The sequence below is a fragment of the Buteo buteo genome, chromosome 7 (assembly GCF_964188355.1).
Source record: "Buteo buteo chromosome 7, bButBut1.hap1.1, whole genome shotgun sequence".
Taxonomy (NCBI): Eukaryota; Metazoa; Chordata; class Aves; order Accipitriformes; family Accipitridae; genus Buteo; species Buteo buteo.
In genome coordinates, this window is record NC_134177.1 from 40,204,821 (window position 1) to 40,224,143 (window position 19,323).

The 19,323-nt window shown below is 45.1% G+C and overlaps 2 protein-coding genes across 5 annotated transcripts in view; one reads left to right on the forward strand and one right to left on the reverse strand.

Annotated features, from left to right (window-relative positions):
* AP2B1 (adaptor related protein complex 2 subunit beta 1) overlaps window positions 1-14,826 on the reverse strand; it is an 82,414-nt gene extending 67,588 nt beyond the window's left edge. For 2 of the 3 annotated variants that reach the window (XM_075032553.1, XM_075032551.1), the window contains exons 1-5: window positions 14,646-14,826; window positions 10,387-10,444; window positions 8,212-8,317; window positions 6,807-6,942; window positions 4,192-4,437 (exon numbers count right to left, since the gene is read on the reverse strand). In XM_075032553.1, the coding sequence (XP_074888654.1) occupies window positions 4,192-4,437; window positions 6,807-6,942; window positions 8,212-8,317; window positions 10,387-10,423 (525 nt within the window). In that variant the 5' untranslated portion in view covers window positions 10,424-10,444; window positions 14,646-14,826. The remainder of the gene's footprint in view (window positions 1-4,191; window positions 4,438-6,806; window positions 6,943-8,211; window positions 8,318-10,386; window positions 10,445-14,645) is intronic. The other variant, XM_075032552.1, reaches the window with a different exon arrangement.
* On the forward strand, window positions 14,809-18,456 carry PEX12 (peroxisomal biogenesis factor 12). Of its 2 annotated transcripts, XR_012651060.1 has the most exons (4): window positions 14,809-15,047; window positions 15,398-15,942; window positions 16,500-17,298; window positions 17,461-18,456. XR_012651060.1 is itself a non-coding variant. In XM_075032554.1 (3 exons), exons 1-3 carry the CDS (start codon window positions 14,922-14,924, stop codon window positions 16,897-16,899), a joined length of 1,071 nt encoding a protein of 356 aa, XP_074888655.1. In that variant the 5' UTR covers window positions 14,809-14,921; the 3' UTR covers window positions 16,900-18,456. The 2 variants fall into 2 exon arrangements, 1 of the variants encoding a protein (XP_074888655.1); XM_075032554.1 differs by having other exon boundaries at window positions 16,500-18,456.
* Window positions 18,457-19,323: the final 867 nt, after the last annotated feature.

Below are 19,323 nucleotides of genomic sequence, written 5' to 3' on the forward strand. Positions count from 1 at the left end.
TTAGAACATGAGGATTATGGGAGGACATGCCTTCTGAGTTGCACTATACCAACGGTACCAGCAAGAAAGGCCCTGAGGACTGAAGTCCAGCTGCAGCACACTGACAGCCCAAAGCAGCCAGTCCCAAACTTTATATTCATCCAGACCTGGTTCTGCTGAGCTTCATGTAAGGAAAAGCACAGCAAAAAAGGAGAAGGGTTTGCCTTAAGACAGCTCCGGGAAGAAATGAGCGTTCCCTCTATGGAGGGAAACTCTTCGGCAGGATCCCAAGTGACGAAGAGCAGCCACAAGCACTTCAGGCCCATCTGTAAAATGAGATTAAAGACTCTTTCCACAATCAAACTTCTGCAGTGTAACCACCCAATAACTGAACCATGCCCTTGTATGCATTATTGGCCCATTGCCTGCACAAGCTGAGACATCTCATATAACTCAGCTGAAATGTAGTAAGCCACCAACCCATCTGGTAACTTGCCATATATATCCGTATCAGTACATATGCAATTAGAATTTTGAATTAATTCATCCAGGAGAAACTGCAAAGCTACCACAGAGATTTTTCAGAAAAAGCTAGTGAACTACCAGACTCAGGTCTCAGTCCTTTAGTCACAACTACAACCAGCTCATCTGGAAAGGTGCAATCCTACAACTGTTCAAAAGATCACTGTATTACTGTATTTGAACAAAGGCCAAATCCTGACAACAAAAAGCCCAGATAAAGGGGGAAAGCACCTTGGCTGTGCACCTACAGCACCTTAACAGGACTTCAAAGCAATTCCCTGCACATCCCCAATCTGTTTGCACAATTCTATGACAAATTATTGGACAAAAAATACAAAAAAACCCAACCCAACCCCAAAATGTTTTTGACAAGGTCACCTCCAACTTGGACATTGTTATGATAAGGGCGATTTGAGCTGATAGAAACACACATCCTGATCTCTGCACAATTACAAGACAATTAGCAAGCCACAGATGGAGTTGTTACTCTACCCAGCTAGAATGTTTAGTGCTTGCTCATGTGCTAGAGGCAGCCAATTACAAAACCATAATAAAACCCTTCATGAAGACTATTTTTCAACAGGAGTTTTTTAGCTCCTGCTCAAAATCCTCATTTCTCAGAAGACAGAACAAGTGTGGGTTTCCTGTCTACAAAATTCTGCTTCATTAAGTGTCTAATGTTGCCTATTTCCACAAGTCATCAAAAGAGGAGAAACATTTCTAATATAAATATGAATGAGTTTAGATAACAGGTTGCAATGATTGAGATGCATCATTTACAGAGGAATAGGCCATAAGGATAGATCCATCTGTACCATTCTTTTCAGTAATCTTTCTTTTGATAGCCAATACTGATACATACATTTTACTGAAAAAGAGCTTCCAGGCAGGGCTGCATTCTACCTGATCATGGAGAAATACCTTAATAAATATCAACTTGCACACAAATATAACTTATCTGGCAAACACAACTCCTGGCCATCAGGAACCCCCACTGGAGTTTCACGTGGAGAAAGCAGCAATGAGCTGGATGTTTTGACTAGGAAGATGAACCTTAATTAGGGATGGATAGCTCCTGTACTTTTGAGGGAATCACTGTGCCACAAAGGCGTGAATTTCAAAGGGGACCAAAGTGATAAGCTTAACTAGAAGGAATGTCTGTATCTGCTAAAAATTGTAACCAGATTAAATATTGTATTAAGTCAGCAGCTATAAGAGCCCCAAACCTGATAAAATCTCTCCCCATGCTCCCTTAAAAAGCAAGAATATAATGCCCTGTCTACAGTAAAACCTGGGAAAACAGTACACTGAACACCAGCCACATGATCCTCTCAAAGTCTGCAGATCTGAAGACACACCACAGGCCTCTCCATCACCATAACTCCTCCAAATTGCATTCTCTTGCTGTGAATCCTCAGCTTCGGGAAGAGCAGGTGAGTACAACATGAGGCAGGTGCTGTAATCCTGCACAGCTTCAGTAGTTGTAGAGCTGCAATCAACTGCAGCAGCTGCAGAGGTTTTGCTGTCCCAGTCCATCCTCATCACCATCAAGAAGGTCAGTAGTTGTACTGATGTTTTATTAGGAATCCCTACACTACTTTTGGTGGTTTATTTAGCAAATGGAGCATACACTGCCCTTTGGTATTTATCCTCTTCTCTCCATTCATTTAAGTCAGTATTAAGTTAATGTACTTTTGAAATAGATATTGGTGCTTTCATAACAGCCAATGGTTCACTTACCAAAACAGTTAGTTCCACAGAGATCAACAAGCAGAAAGGGCAAGCAAAACCTTATTAATTTCTCCTGAAGTACCACATCTTTTCAGCCTGAGCTCCTCAACTCATATCCATGTGGCTGTAATCAGCAGAAGAAAATTAAAGAGTTGGAACCAAGACTAGAAGAGTAGGTTATATCCCCGTCCACAGCGCACTTCACTGCTGCCTGTGAGCCAGTGAATGCCAGGGGCCAGCATTTATGTGGAACTGAAGCAGCCCCATCAAGTAAGTGTCATTCATTAAGTGTCTAATGTTGCCTATTTCCACAAGTCATCAAAAGAGGAGAAACATTTCTAATATAAATATGAATGAGTTTAGATAACAGGTTGCAATGATTGAGATGCATCATTTACAGAGGAATAGGCCATAAGGATAGATCCATCTGTACCATTCTTTTCAGTAATCTTTCTTTTGATAGCCAATACTGATACATACATTTTACTGAAAAAGAGCTTCCAGGCAGGGCTGCATTCTACCTGATCATGGAGACACTCATTCACAAAAACATTCTGCATTATCTCAGGATGTTTTCAGGCTATGATAGCTTGTAAAATTGTGATCTCAGTGTCCCTTTGGTTCTCCCAGGCAAAGATTCTTCAACACGATCTAGCAGCTACAGCTAAGCTAGAAAGGCAGCTCTCACCACCCAAAAGCTAGTGACAGGCAACTTTCAGACAAAGTAATATACTGGTTTCCAGTTGAGGCACACCCTCAACATTAAATTAAAAAAGCAGGTGTTCCCCTATATGCCTCAAAATTGCCTAGACAGACAGAACATCTTCAAGTGGTAATCAATATTCATGCAGAAACCTGGCATAAAAAAAAAAATCAGGGAGGCATACAAAAAGAACAGCTTGTAAGAGCCGGATATCAGAATCAAGAGGCACCTATATCTTCTGATAGGCACCACTGCTCAGACTTGTGCTTGTGAAAGTCAGACACTTAGTTTTACTGTCTCTAGAAAGCCATAAGAAAAGCAATCAGCAGCCTTCACCCTCCTACTAAAGGGGATGGTACCTTACCACCTGCGCCTTGTTTATCCAAACCTGCCCAAAGACAGCTATAACAGGACAGCAATTTGCTTTACGTGGTTTGATTCATGCACCATAGAAAGAGCTGTTAGACCTGCACTAATGTGAAATTATGTCTTTAAGTGGAGTCAAATCAGATCTGTGCTCTAAAAGAGCTAAAAAAGTAGCAGTCAAATCCTTAAACTCTGAGTTAAACTGAACTGCACAAGTTTTCTTCCCTGCTAAGAGTTACAGCGATATCAGTATGCTCACTGGATTCTAGTAGATCACAGGAAAAAATATTGAATGAAAGGATTATGCAGTGGGGCACTCCAATCCATCAGCCACAATCTTTCAGTTACAAAGTAATAGTGGAAGATGCCTGGCGTGGAAATGGACCCTTCATCAACCGTGATGAAATACTGATTTAGTAGGTAAATGTACTCCTGTGAAATTCTTGGTCTTGATCTCCACCTCTGCTCTGATGACTCATTTAACTTTATTAAAAACATAAGCATTGATTTATCTCCACTCATTACAGACCAGTGGATTTACCTGCATTAGTGAATGAACTAATCCAACCTCTTAATCCAAGAAAAGCCAAACCCTGCAGGAAAACAATAGCTACAAGCTGTGATGAAGGTAGCAGCATCAAGTATTTCTTACTCTTCTGATTCATCTGACCTGGAAGTTGAACTTTTGCTGCAGCACTCAAGACAGGCAAAACAGGCAAAAGCCAAAACAGATCTAAGAATAGAAAGTATTTCCTGTTTTCTGAGGCAACAAGTGTTCTCTAAGCAATGCATTCATCACAGTGCACCAGTTGCAATTAAAAAGCCTTTGCGTTTCTGATTATCTTCCCATTACAAACTCAAGCAATGCGCTGGAAGGACATATACATTACCATGGGATTGGAGTCTGCAATCAGGTCACGCAGAGAATCCAGAAATCCTTGGTCCTCCACCATCTGGGCATTGATGTCATGCAGCTTTGCCACACAGACAGCTGCAGTCTTTCGTACATAAGGGTCTTCATCCTTCAGACACTTGCGAAGAGGCTCACACAAATACTCAGTGATCTTGTCAACCCTGATGCATCCCATCGTACGGACGGCCAGAGCACGGATGAGAGGGTTTGGGTCTTCACAGTCCTGCAATGGGATAGAATATGCAGTAAACAAATCTGCACCACTAGCCACTGATACCTTCCCTGCAGCCAGAATCAGGCTGTTCTTATTTAAAGCAAAAAGATTCTCTCTGCTTACATGCTAAAAAGAGGCAATTATTTCAGATCAGGGATAAAAGGTGGAACTTACTCATTCACAAAACATTCTGCATTATCTCAGGATGTTTTCAGGCTATGATAGCTTGTAAAATTGTGATCTCAGTGTCCCTTTGGTTCTCCCAGGCAAAGATTCTTCAACACGATCTAGCAGCTACAGCTAAGCTAGAAAGGCAGCTCTCACCACCCAAAAGCTAGCGACAGGCAACTTTCAGACAAAGTAATATACTGGTTTCCAGCCTTACTGGTTTGAAGGAGCAAGAAAATATAATGGGAAAAAGTCAACAACTAAACACAATGCAACAGTCATCAAGGCCTATTTCTCACAGGCCATCAGTTCTAGACACAAGCATCCCTTATGTTTGCAACATATGAAGCACTAAGCAAAGGCTAGTCTAGAGGTGCTTTCTGATGAGGAAAAAGAAAAAGCAGAAGGGAATACAACATTTCATACTTCAAGACTACATCATTTTCCATACATCCAATCCATCTGCACCTCTGAGCAATGCTCCTCCAAAATCAGTCTGTAAAATATGGCTGCAGAATGACCTACAAAAGCCTATGCTACATTTACCTTTCACTGTTTAAATTTCCTACAGCTGAAAAAACACCTGAATGCATCACTTCTAAATCATACAAGAGAAGTGACATGTCTTACCAGTGTATTCAACACCTTGAACTGTGAACTGCGCGTGAAGTGCTGAGCTAATGCAGAGTAGCGTCAACACTTTCTCTACTAACAGTTGTCCCTAAACTTACCAAAAGGGACATCAGACATTCCCTTGCACAGAAAAGCATGAAGTTGGAAAATATCATTTGTTAGTCCATTCTAACAGAATTACACTTTGAAGATATGACAGACAATGATATTCTTTCCAGAGAGCAAGATAGGACATCTTCTTTGGCCAGAAGAGCAGACCTGCTCTTAGCCTAGGTAGGTCTTCTCACCTCTTTCAGCCTCAGGCACCCCAACAGAAACTTAAAACATGATGAGATTCCCCAGTGTCTCAGATTTTATAATACTCTAGGAGGAGTCTCAAACTTTTTCTAAGCACCAGGTTTTAACTTACATAACGTGGGACTGAAATAACACTTCCTAGACAAGGAGAGGCAACTTGACAACAGAATTAAAGGCAATACAGCAATCAGGCTGTTATTTTTCCAGTGAATTGTCCTTCAGTTTCACCAGAGATAAAGGTTTTCGACACAGAGCACAGCTGAAACATTCAAACAAGAAGTAGATATCCATATATCAGTGTCCTGGTTTCGGCTGGGATAGAGTTAATTGTCTTCCTACTAGCTGGTATAGTGTTATGTTTTGGGTTCAGTATGAGAAGAATGTTGATACCACACTGCTGTTTTCAGTTGTTGCTAAGTTCTGTTTGTACTAAGTCAAGGATTTTTCAGCTTCTCATGCTCAGCCAGAGCAAGAAGGCTGGAGGGGCACAAGAAGCTGGGAGGGGACACAGCCAGGACAGCTGACCCAAACTGGCCAAAGGGGTATTCCATACCATGTGACATCATGCCCAGTATATAAACTGGGGGGAGTGGGGCTGGGAGGAATAGCCACTCAGGAACTAACTGGGCATCAGTCAGCAAGCAGTGAGCAATTGCATTGTGCATCACTTGTATATTGCAATCCTTTTATTATTATTATTATTGTTGTCATTTTATTAGTGTAATTATTATCACCATTATTATTTTCTTCCTTTCTGTTCTATTAAACTATTCTTATCTCAACCCACGAATTTTACTTTTTTTTTTTTCCCAATTCTCTCCCCCATCCCACTCGGGGGGGGGTGGGGGGGGGGTGGGGCGGGGAGGGGGGTGTAAGTCAGAGGCTGCATGGTGCTTAGTTGCTGGCTGGGGTTTAAACCAGGACAATCAGAGATACTACAAAGGCTGGAAGATAAACAATAAATCTGTTATCCAATACCAGAAGTTGGTCTTTAATGACAATTATTAAAACAATAGAAGCAGTTTTCCCTGGAGCAGGCTCTCTCATAAGCACTTGCAGGGGCGCTTAAGTAATCTCCTCTGCAATAACGAGCAGCAGCAAGTGAGAGGGAGGACCCAGACCTACTGGATTCAGCATGCTCCTCTACAAGCACCCCCAGCCCAGAGACTCAAGTACAAAAGCAGAGATAAACAACAGCTCACAAAGGCTAACGGACAAAGGAGACGTGGCGACAGCCACTGTGCTGGACCATTTGCTGATGAGCTGTGTGAGTAAGTTACCTTCACGAAGCTGTTAACAGCCATGATGGCCATATCTGGCTGACTTTTGGCGTAGTTCATCAGGTACAGGTAGACCAGCTTCTTCAACTCCAGGTTGTCGGTCTGCATGCAGTTCACAACATCAGGAAAGAGTGAGCTGGATTGACAACAGTAAGCAAGAATAAAGAAAAAGTAGTGAGATTGCATGGTATGAAAAGGGGACAGTAACAATATCAAGGAAGCCAGGAAAACTGGAATTCCACATTAGGAACCCTGCTGTCTAATGAGAGGTCAACTTCCCTCCCCAAACAGTTCACAATGGCTTTTATAATAATCATTTAATCTCTTCTAGGGCTTTAACATAGGTTGGTTCTGTAACAGGTGAAAACTAATGCAATTTCCTAAAGGTGTTTTAATTGGGGAGTGCACCAAACAACAAAATTCTACCATGCCAGGCCTGGAAATGAACCCACAAGAAAAAAAAGTGGCTTAAAAATGTTTTGGTAATGCAGGACACTTACAAAGAACCTGCCAAATTTCACACTAGTAAGCTCCAGAGTGATCAGGAGCTTAAACGCTGACAAGCTGAATTTCACTCAAATATCAAGCAACAATCTTTAGACAGCACTGCAGAAGAACACAGCAAGTTACACAAGGATTTCTGCAGCTCTCAGGTATGCTGTAGAGATCTAAAGGTGAAAGGCAAGTGCTGCTGGCCAAAAAGACTATTTTTTCTTCCTTCCAGTTTGTCTGTTCCTTCATTCTATGATGAAGTCATGATGCTAAATTTGCAACCTTATATTAATTTCCGTAGCAACAGACCACAGTGCCATGAATCCAGGACTACTGCAACTTTATGGTAGACTCCAGTAACAGGAGAAGCTGTAAGGGAGAAAGCATTCACTCAAGCAAGTTTTTCTGGTTGTCTCAAAGACAGAAAAAAGTATTGGGGACAGCACTGCAGAAGGTAAATGCCTGTGTCCTTTAGTAACCATGAGGCAAACATTCAATTTGAAAATCACTCATTTTAAAATGTAGCTTAAATATATGTTATGACAAGTAAGGCTAAGAAAAACACTTGGAATTACCTTTCTAACACTAAAACAGAGGCTAGCAAGCAGTGAGAAAACATCTTCTAAAGCGACATACAAAATGATTGAATTCCGGATGGGTTTTTAAATAAAAAGAGCTATTGGCACCTAGCTAAACCAGCACTGAAAACAAGTTGTTTCTTTTGCTCTCGGTCACAGGAAGGAGCTTGAGAAACCTGTGACTCAAGCACAGTACAGGCAAGGACACAGCCAGCCTCACTATCCAGCCACACTGAGATGACAAACTCAGAGCTGTTCCATGGAGATGTGTGCCCACTACGACTGAGTCCCAGGACAACCAGAGCTGCTACAGCTACAAGAAAAGTTGCTTTTACCTGACATCCTTCCCCACGGTCATGGCTGCAATAACCTTCTTTACAGCTTCTTTCCTCTTCTCTTTCTTTTCATTATTAAGTTCAGCCTTCAGTTCAAAAATCTCTCCTGGCAGAAGACAAAACAGATTGAGCCTCTTGGAAGAAGAAAAGGGTCTCGCTATAGGGATAGTTCAAGAGTGACTTCTTACTTTCCTGGCCTGTTGTTCCCATAAAACTGGTACAGCAGCATGTGGAAGCTGTCACACTTTATGGAGAACATGGTTCAGTGAGAAGCAAAGCTGCGACACTCAAGAGAATGATATGGGCTATACCTTGCTAACAAAAAAGCAGTTAACAAGAACCACGCTGCATGTTGCAGCTCTCCCACTTCTAGAACATTAAATCACATCACTGTAGCGTCTGTTTCTCAGAGGCAACTATTATATAACTAGGATGAAAAGATATTTGGAGACACCAGATTCATGCCTGCAAGAAAAAGAACTAAGCTAGGAATTTTGCCCAGACTTTTTAAACTTTTGCTCATCATCGCCTGCTTCCTGTGAATGCAATGAGAAAACAGCAGACTGTAGTGTAGCCCAAATGCCATGATACACAGCAGCAGAAACAGGAAAGCACAAATTTAGTCCACTGGAACAAATTCCTTCCAAGCTAGAAAGACAGAGCTACTACTAACAAAAGCAGCATATAACATGGCTTGCCTGGATTCCAAGGTTGCCAAAGCAGCCTTTTCCACAACACTAATTCTTCCAGATATTACTGCATGGAAAGTCAGTTCAGGCTGGATCACAAAAGTGACAAAGCAAGTTTGCAAAATAAAGCAACACCTACAAAAGACTGCTTATCAGGCCTGTTCCAGACAGAGCAAGTAGTGTGAGCAGGATAACACTCCCAACTGACAGCTTTCCCCAGGAAGGAGAGCGAGCAGTGTTCCCACTGGAAGCCACAGGCTGAGGACACATTACAAATATCAAAATATCTCTGACAAAATACATTCTAGTCCCTAACCTTCAATTCCTATGCACCAATGCCACTTTGTCAGACCAGCAGCACTAATCACTGAAGAGCCTGACACGAAAAGACTGACAGATACTTCAAAAAAGAAAAGTTACTGTTCTGAAGAACACAGTGCAGCAACCGCTCATCATACCTCCTGCCTGAGACAGAGATGCTTGTGTTACTCACACTGAGATCGTGCTCTGGCACGAAGCTGAGCAAGCAGCAGCACGCTCACTAGGGCTCAGGTAATGCCCGCTGGTGTCTTGCAGCCCTCCCAGAAAACCCTGCCTTTAGGACTGAACTTACAGATAGAGTCGTTCCTTAGAAAGATGTGAACTGCATTTGCTTAATTTATGAGCTCATTCTGAAGCTTTATGAAACAAATAGATCAACACTGTAGTTTTTTCACTGGCAAGCATTCATCAGAAACATTCAGCCATTCTGAAAAGGAGAGGTTAATGCAAACTATTTTCCACATCTACTGGAGAAGGATGAGCAAAATCAGGCTTAAAATGCAGTCAGCAACAGTGTTTTGTTTCAGAACAGGCTAGAAAATAAAATCTGCCTGGGACAGTTACAGCAGAACAAGCCCTGCTCTGAAACAGGTGAATGGCTAAAATGTCCCCAAAGATCCTTTCCACTCTTCTCCATTTTTAAGGGCAGCAGTTTGTCCTCAGGTGAGGTGACCACCACACCTACAGTAAAGCCAAGGGAAAGTCAAACGGAGAACTGCAGCTTTGGAGGAAACAGCAATAGAAAATCCCATTATCTTTGCAACAGCTTGATGTAGAGATATACACTTATACCTTAAATATTAAATGTCTCTCAATCAATTTAGTCCTGTGATGCCCGACAGAACAACCATCCCCAGTCTTGAACTTGTTAGCCCATAACTAAAACTCTGTCTCTGACCAGATCTGCACTCAAATCCCAATGTTTTGTTTTCTGATCCTTGAAAAAGCAGCAATTTGGGTCATTTTGTGCATTACAAAACTGTATAAGACATCAGTTTTGTCTTCTGTCACCACGTGACCTACTTTCGAAGTTTCTCCCTGGATGATTAAGACAAAAAACAGGGACAGAGCTGACAGAAAAGCACAAGTTCTGCATGCAGTTTAAAAAGCTGTATAAAAATAGCCACCCACCACCTCCAATCCACTACACCAGCTTAACACTAACCTTTTTTATTGGTTGTGAAGTATTTGGAGTCCGTCATGGTTCCAGCTCCTTAAAACACCTGAGAATAATAATAAAAAAAGAACAAATAGTCAAACAGCATTTGCAGCTGACAACACTGAGTTTGCAAGGCAGGAACTCGGAGAAAGGACAGTTGGTGAGTGCGTAACGTAAGGCAAGAAGCAAGTGCTTTACATCCACAGGCACAAGTTTCACAATCTTCATTCTGCACCTGCTGCTGATATTACTTGGCAAACCCAGGGATTTAAAGGGCTCGGATGAACACTGTTAGTGAAAACACAACAGCCTGAGGCGGACAGGCTGGGAAAGCAGTGGTGCTCAGCCCAGCTTTTTAAACTCGGAAGGGAAAAGGCAGTTTTTAACTCCTTATAATCAGCAGATCTTGACATGTTCTGCAGCTGTCTTTCCCTTGGGTACACAATTTCGTTTTCCAAAAAAAGCACTGCACATTTAATATCTCGATTGGAAGCAAGAAGTCCATGTTTCAGACAAAGGAAACTGTCAACTCCCCCTAACGATACTTTCCTGTGTTGCATCTTGATGGAAGGAACAATTAATCCTACTTGCAATACCCACCCCGAGGCCCTTTCATTTCTTTCCCTTCTTTTGTTCCCGGGAGATGCAAAGCAGTTTTTTGGAAAGAAAGTTCTCTCAAGCTTGAAATTGAAATCTTTCTCTGCCAAGATCTGACATCCCACCTCTGACACACACAAAAGCTTATTATTTCAGTGCTGCACTGCATTTTTGTGGACAGGACTGAAAAATGCTGCTGGGCCAGCAATCGCTTAGCAGAGCTACAAGAATGGTCTCACCAGCATTTTTCTTGCTCCACGGAACCAAATTATTAATACCTTAGAATACAGGGATTGCCCAAACATACGTGGATATCCATCATTTTATTCTTACAATTGCCAGCTCTGTGACAAATATGACTCAAACAATTTTCAAGTACTGCCTGAAAAAACAAGCATAGGAGTGGGCAGTTTTACTGTTTTTGAGGAAACAGTCTGCATCAGTGCTAAGAACCTATGACCCTAAAACCATCCCCCAAAAGGGTTTTCCTACGTCTTTCCTCCTTTTTCTATTTTTTGACCAATTCCCCTTCTCTTGTACGTACTTCCATGACCTTAAGTGCTACCAGCAAAGCAGCAAGTCATCTGTTCCCTAAAAGCTGCCTGTCTTGCCTCTAAACCTCGTAGGTCTTGCTGGCTCAGCAACAAAAGGACAAGCATAGCTTTGAACCCCAAGACACTGCCCAGCAGTGCAACCAGCTTGCTGTTTCTTAACGCTTTCCTTCCTCATCCCTTAACCAACGCCAACACCACTACCACGCTTTTTTCCCCTATCCACCTTGAACAACTTAATACCTCAGCAGTTAAATTCCCATCAGCAGCAGCCAAGGGGTGATGCCACAATTTCTACCACCTTCAATGTATTTTACAGCATGGCAATGCAGAGCAGTTGTAATCTTGTCCAACTGCCAAGCAACCAGATGAGAAACAACCTGTTGCTTAGCCCAGTTCCCTGGAGCTCCTGCCTGCCCTGTGCCTGCATGGTTACTGTCTCATCCCAATTAGGAGTATTACTGGGTTTGGTTTGATTTCTCTCACTTTCTGCTCCTGCCAAGCTGGAGAGCAAACTATGCCTGGGGACAGCTGTGGAAGCACGTTCCTTCTGCAGGAGAGGTTTGCCGTCCTTCCAAAACAGAGGCTGGGCTGGGAAAGCTGCATGAGCCACAACACTGCAATCTTTCCAGCAAAAAAATCACAGCATCCTGAAAGAAGAATCTGTAGTGGGTCTTGTTTTATAATTAAAAACAGAGCCTGTGTTCAGCTGCAATGTTATTGCTGACACAGTCCTTTGGATTTGAGCACAGCTTAGAAGATGACTTAAATGTTTTCCTCTATGAGAATATTTGGCATGGTGCCATGCAAAAAGCATTGAAGATAGCCTTGCCGTTCTTTGTTTGCATTACATGTGAATTTATCAAACTGGATCGTACCTCCCCAGCTGAGCTACACCGATACTCTTTTAACAGTGGCCACAGCAGCAGATTAAAGAGAAAAATCAAGGTGAAAAAAACACCACCATACACATCATCCCAGTTGCATAAAGCTACACAAGAGGAAGAAACCTTGCTGAATTTCAGAGACGATCTTTAAACCCAAAAGCAGGACACTTCACTGTTTTTTTAACTTCAGATCACATACTTGGAAATATGAAGAATCCTAGAAACACTCAGACTCAGATAAGGCTAAGCACAGCACATATCTTTACAACCCATTTTGATAGACGTAAATGAGATCTGACAGGTCAATAAGCAAACTACCATATTCCAAGTGCAACACAGGAGAAAGCTCTTTTCCTCATGAGCGCACAGATTTTTGCTTTGTGTATGTCAGAGCTTGCTTTGCACATTATTCAGAGACAGCTTGCTAGCAGTACTGAGTATTATCTCATCCACTAAGCAAACTCAGCGTGGTTTACAGCAAGTCCCAAATGAAGGCCAAAAACAAAATAGCCCAGATATACAAATAGCAATATTTTAAATAACTCGAGAAAATGTTAGCTGCTTGTGCACAAATCTAAATTGAAGAGAGCCAAGATAAATTACAACAACATCATGAACATTCTTGTATTTGTAGGTGAAAATCTATATCAGATTGCCCCCTCCTTACTATCATTCTGTGTCCAGCACTTGCTAAGGTGGAAACAGGTAAGAAGTGTTCAAGCTGACAGCAAAAGGCTCCTGTTCCAACCCCAGCAAACAAGAAGAGATGAAACAGAGGAGTTTCTCCAGAAGCTCTGGCAGTGCTTAATGCTATAAACACTGGCTTGACATTTAAATGTAGACTGAACCAAAAATATATTAAATTAAAAGACTAAGGAATCATCATAACCAGGAAGATAAGCCTCCTCAGCCCAAAACCACACAGAAAATTGGATCCTGTGTCTGACCGACACCTGCTTTGCCCCATGCATGACTCCAACAACAGCCTGAGCAGCTCCCCACCACTGATTTCACATAGGTGTAAACAGGAAGGTGGCAGGTTTAAGGCCTCAGTATTGATCCATGCTCCCTAACATTGAAAAAATCCAGTGTTGAACCCCTAAACCTCTGAAGTGAACCCTGGTTTAACCTGGCTTACAGTCCAGCTGGTGCCACCACCTCTTATTTGCACCCATTTCACCTGCAAAGCCTCTCAAGTAGCCACACAATAGGCTAAGAGTGGCTCGGCTGCCAGAGCATCAGGAAACTAAACAGAGCGGCTGAACATGGATGGTAAAGGGAAAGCAGCGCCTCAGCTTTAGAAACCCCCAGCCCTAACAGCATGTGGTAGGGGCAGGTAATTTGTTTCCATCTTGGGGAGCAAACACCCCTTTGGTGCTCCCCACCCCACTCTCAAGCGCCCTGTAGTTCCTACCACCTCCTCACTCCTCAGACCCCCCATCACAACTTTACCACCAGTCCCCCCCCCCCCCCCACATGCCTCCAGCCTCAGCCCCCAGCAGGACTTGCAGCCCCTCCACCACCCACAGCACCCACCCACCCTCCTCTAAGGCACCCCCAGCCCCCTCAAAACACCTGCCCACCCACCTTCCCCCTGCAGCAGCATCCCCCAGACCTCTCCCAGTACCCCCCAGTTGCAGGAGCATCCCCCACCAATCCCAGCTCCCCTCCCCAGCCCCCCCCCAGCACCTACCCAGCCCCCAATCCTGCCCAGTCCCGCCAGTATCCCAGTAGCTTGCTCTGCACATTCCCATCCCACCTCCCTTCCCCAGTCCCACCAAGCTCCAGCCCACCCACCTCCCACCGCACCCCCGACCAGTGCCTCCTCCCAGGGCCCAGCGTTCACCCCCGCCCCTGCCCAGTGCCCCCACGGCCCAGTCCCCACTCCCAGCACCCACCCCTCACCGTCGCCCCTCCACTGCCCCTCCCAGTACCTCCGCACCCACCTGCCCCGTCCTCCCAATGACTCCCCAGCCCCTCCCAGTACCTCTCTCCATCCTATCCCAGTACCCCACCCGTGCTCTTCATCCCCTCCCCGTGCCCCACCAGCGACCCTCCCCACCCTCTTCCAGTCCCCCCTCCCGGTACTCCACCAGGACCTCCCCAGTGCTCCATACCTCCTCCCAGTATCCTCTCCCAGTGCCACCCCAGCCCCTCCCAGTTCCCCACCCTATCCCAGTCCCCCCTCCCCCTCTCCCTCTCCCAGTGACCCGGCCCCGGCCCCACTCACGGCGGCGGGACGGACACACCGCTGTGGGGGCGGCGGCGGAACCGGAAGCGGAGCGGAAGAACCGGGAGGACTCGCGAGGAGCGAGAATAAACCCTCCCCCGCCTAGAGCGGCCGCGCCCCTGCCACCATAGAGGGGAGCGGGAGGAGACAGAGCGTCGTCCGCGCCGGGCTTCCGGAAGAGGAGGGGAGGGGCGGTGCTCCGCTGCGCCTAGACGGGTGCCCTGCGGGGCGGGGGCGCCCCCTAGCGGAGGGGCGGGGCGCGGCGCAGCCGGCGCCATGGCGGAGCTGGGCGCCCACCTCACGGCCCCCTCGGCCGGCGACGACCGGCCCTCCATCTTCGAGGCGGTGGCTCAGGACAGCCTGATGGCCGCCGTGAAACCCGCCCTGCAGCACCTGGTCAAGGTAAGGGCGAGGCAGGCCGCAGGCCTGGGGTGAGGGGAGGAAAGGAGGGGCGGGAGGCGGCCTCCTCCCTGCAAGGCCTTGGCGGGCACCGCGCTGCGGGGGAGCAGGGCACTGAGGTGAACAGTGTCTTGAGGGTGAATATTCTGTGGGGAAACTGCTGCAGAGAGGGACCCTGTGCTCTGTGCTGAGCCGTTCATCGCCAGGGTTTACCTCTGGCCACGCTCACAAGCCAGTGTAACAGTTTTGACCCACCTAGCTCGCTTTATGAACTGGAGGCATAATTTATAGCTTCTGTCATTTAGCACATTACTCTGCTTTCAGTTCCTTCTGCTTTGTGTCCCTTTCCATAGGTGCTTGTTGAATCTAATCCTGGCCGATACGGCTTCCTCTGGCACTGGTTTGATGAGATCTACGTCCTTCTGGATTTGCTGCTCCAGCAGCACTATCTGACCAGGTGCAGTGCCTCCTTTTCTGAAAACTTCTATAGCTTAAAGAGGATACCAATAGGAGATCACAGACAGCAGCCTCTGGCCACTGCTGGCCTGCCAAAGAGGCAGCACTGGAAGTCTCTCCTCTTGCTGGTTCTTGTTCCTTACCTGAAAGGAAAGCTAGAGAAACTGGTGTCCAGCCTGAGGGAAGAGGATGAGTACTCCATCCACCCTCCATCATCATCCTGGAAGCGCTTTTACAGAGCCTTTCTAGCTGCCTACCCCTTTGTAAACATGACCTGGGAGGGCTGGTTTCTCATCCAGCAACTGTGCTATATCCTTGGGAAAGCTCAGCATCACTCCCCCATGTTGCGGCTGGCTGGTGTTCGCCTCGTCAGACTAACTGCAGAGGATATGCAGGCCCTGGAGAAGAAATTGGCTGGAGCCACCACAAGTCAAACACACAGGTATGTCAGAACACGACTTAGCTGCTGCTCTCTAGGGGGCTCTGGAGGTGTGTTGGTTTAGAGGTGATGCTGCAAGTAAAACTGTCTTGTTCTCCAGAAATTCTTCAAGATGAAGTCTACCTCTGGCAAAACATGCTCCAAAAGGGTATATCATTAGTGTAAATAAGGAAACAAGTAGCAGGGACAATATTGCTAAAAGGACTGAAACTTAGCTTTCTGATTTTTCTGAGCAGCAGCTAGTCATGGCCACACTCAATGGCCTGTAAAACAACGATCCGTGAGTGAAACGCTCTGTGGTCCAGGTCCCCTCAATCCAAACTCTTCAATTTAGACTTCTGAACAAAACAGAACTTGAAGCTTTCTTAAAATACAAAGAATCTGAGAGAAACATCCTAGCAGATGCCTTGTTACAAACATGACATATGTTGACCAACTTCCTTAGCATTAAGAACCTGTATAAAGCGGTGACTTACTGCCCAAGTCCTTTTTGCCGTGGTTTGCAGATGGACAAATGTGCAGTAGTAACGATTTCTCCCTATCTTCTCTCTCTTTTACAGCATTAAAACACAAGTGCAGTCAGCAGTGAGGAAAGCGTTGGCTGGCATTGCCTTCTCCCTGTCCACCGGGCTGTCCATCAGCGTGTTCTTCCTCCAGTTCCTGGACTGGTGGTACTCCTCAGAAAACCAAGAGACGATCAAATCTCTGACAGCACTCCCAACTCCTCCACCCCCCATGCACCTCGACCACGGGTCCGGCTCAGCTCTCTTACCCAAACTGAAGACCGTGTGCCCTCTGTGCCGCAAAATTCGCGTCAATGCCACGGCCCTGTCCACGTCCGGCTTTGTGTTTTGCTACCGCTGTGTGTACAATTACGTGAAGACTCACCAGCGCTGCCCTATCACAGGCTATGCCACAGAGCTGCAGCACCTTGTCAAACTGTACTCTCCTGAGAGCTGAAAGGCCTGCCTTGTGCTGTCAGAGAGTTACATCTCTGAGGCTAGCGGCTGGGTAGCAGCGAGCCTAAATTTGCCCCTTCTTATGTCCCATAGAAGACTTTCAACCACTACAACTCATCAGTGATCTCTAAAGCTCCTTTGAACTTTGGTACATCAGCGTTTTGCTGCCTTTGCGTATTCTGGTAAGGCTCTCCCCTTTGTTTATTAGCTGTTTAAACATCCTGTGACAGTTTCAGAGGGATCGGACAGCCACAATCCTGTCAGCCGGCACAGAAATGCCTTCAAAGACCAACCGAAAGGGAAGAAACATTGATTTGGATAAGAAGAATGCAGATGTGAGGATCAGAGAGCATCACTGCTAAAAGTCCTGCTCGAGGGCATGAGCCAGCAAGTTAAAGAGGTAGGGAAAATTCTCTAGGCGAGTTATTCCTCCCTTAGCAGCTTCCCAGGCGCTCCTGCTGCCCTGGGCGAGCTCTGGCACTAGTGCTTGTCAAAGAGGTAGAGACAGGCTTAAACCTCTCCTCTGATCATGCTCCTCTTAAGAGTCTCCCTGTGTTTTCAGGCTATCAACCTTTGAATTGAGAACATCACAGCCCTAATTCCCATCAACAGTTCTAAATTAAGACTTTGGACTCTTTAAAGGAACAAGAGGTGATGTGTACAAACAAGGATACAAGAAGGACATTACGTTTTCTGCACGAGGGAGAAAAATGACAAACCAGATTAAAGCAGCAACTGTGCCAAATGATGAGAGCTGTTTTTTGTTAAATAAGTCTTTGCATCTGTTATTATCTGCTTTTATAAAGCAAAATTCTTTCTTGATTGAGAACCTTACTTAATTCTTTTCTGGTTATTGGAAAAAGAGTTTGCTCCTCTAGGGGCTCTATTTACATAAGGGAGACTAGACTAAAGCTCTTTTCATCTTTGCAGATGATGATAATGGATGTAAGTAGTGTTTTGTAGGCTGAGAATCTTTAATGTCTGTCTGATTTAAGTATTACATTGAAATTATTCCAGTCCCAACCATGTAGCACATTCATATCACAGGAAAGCATCCTTTCACTGAACAGAGGAGAAAAGAAAATGTGTATGACATTATGGCTGGTTCTTGCTTGACACCTGCTTTTTCACGATGGAAGGTTTTTTTCCTGGCAGCTCTAGGGAGCAGCAGTTAGCTACTCCAGACATCACAGTGACATTGCTTTTAGAATACGAAGAGCAAAGTTTGCTGCGCAAAGTACATGGTCTTTCCAGATTAAGAGATGTGTTTGAACATTTAATCCACTGAACTGGTCATCTCATTTGCCCCCCACTTTAGCTCTGCTTCAGAAGATAAAAATCTCTAATATCCTCCCTCACCTGGAAGCAAGATAGCAAGGTTATCGAATAAAGTGGAAAAGACAGCAATTTGCATCCTCCCAAAGATACTCTGGAAAACACTTACTATAACAAATGAGATTTGTCTCCACTGCTTGTCTTATTATCGCCATACAACTTCTAGACCCTTCTACCTGTGCCACTATGGAATAATAATAAAAACTGCCTCCTTTCTCCAGTAGTTACAGGATCCATAGACAGCTCCCTTCCTTTAGAAAGCCAGTAAGAGCACACACATCTTACTGGAAAAGAGATCACATCAAGGCACAAGATTTTCTGAGATTTCAAATCACTTTTAACATAGGTGGCATTGGGCTGGATATTAACTCACACCACTTGCTACATCAGTTTTGTTTCATACAGAGATCGTGATCTCTGTGAAAAGCCAGCATCCAAGATGCTCCACTGCTGCGGTATGGTCTTGCAGTAACCTGTCGGAGCAGACAAACATGGGCCTAATGGTGTTGACTCTAGTGCAACCGCTCATTTAAATAAGAGCTGAAGGATCTGACTGACAATTCAGTGTCAGGATAGGTTTCTTTTCCTTTTATCCTTTCTTTACCCTTTCCAAATTATCTGTCTGTTGCTCAGTGAGAAGCTGGGCAGACCTGGGACAGAAGACTGACCAATGCCAACTCACCCGCCAGCACTGCAGAGTTCTTGGGCAAGTTCTGCACCATCCTCTCTAATCCAGGATTCACTAACTGCTGAACAGTACAACCAAGTTGCCTGCACACACACTGTGCCAGGGTCTCTACACCTCCTTCTCTCCGGGTTAATCTCTCTTCTCCACAGAATGGCCGCCAGATGCCCACCGTGGCTGCCTTCCACTCCACCTACCGCCACACCACGCTGCACAACGCCGTGTCCCTGCCAAACTTGGATTTGGCCAACACCACGGCAGCTCCGAAACCTGCACCGAACCACCCATATCTAAGTCTCACAGTTCTGAACAGCTGTAATTACTCTTCTGAATGTTAAATTGCTCTTTAATGCCTAGCTGACTAACGGGCACTAAGCCCACAATGGCTCAGCAGTTACCTGGCAG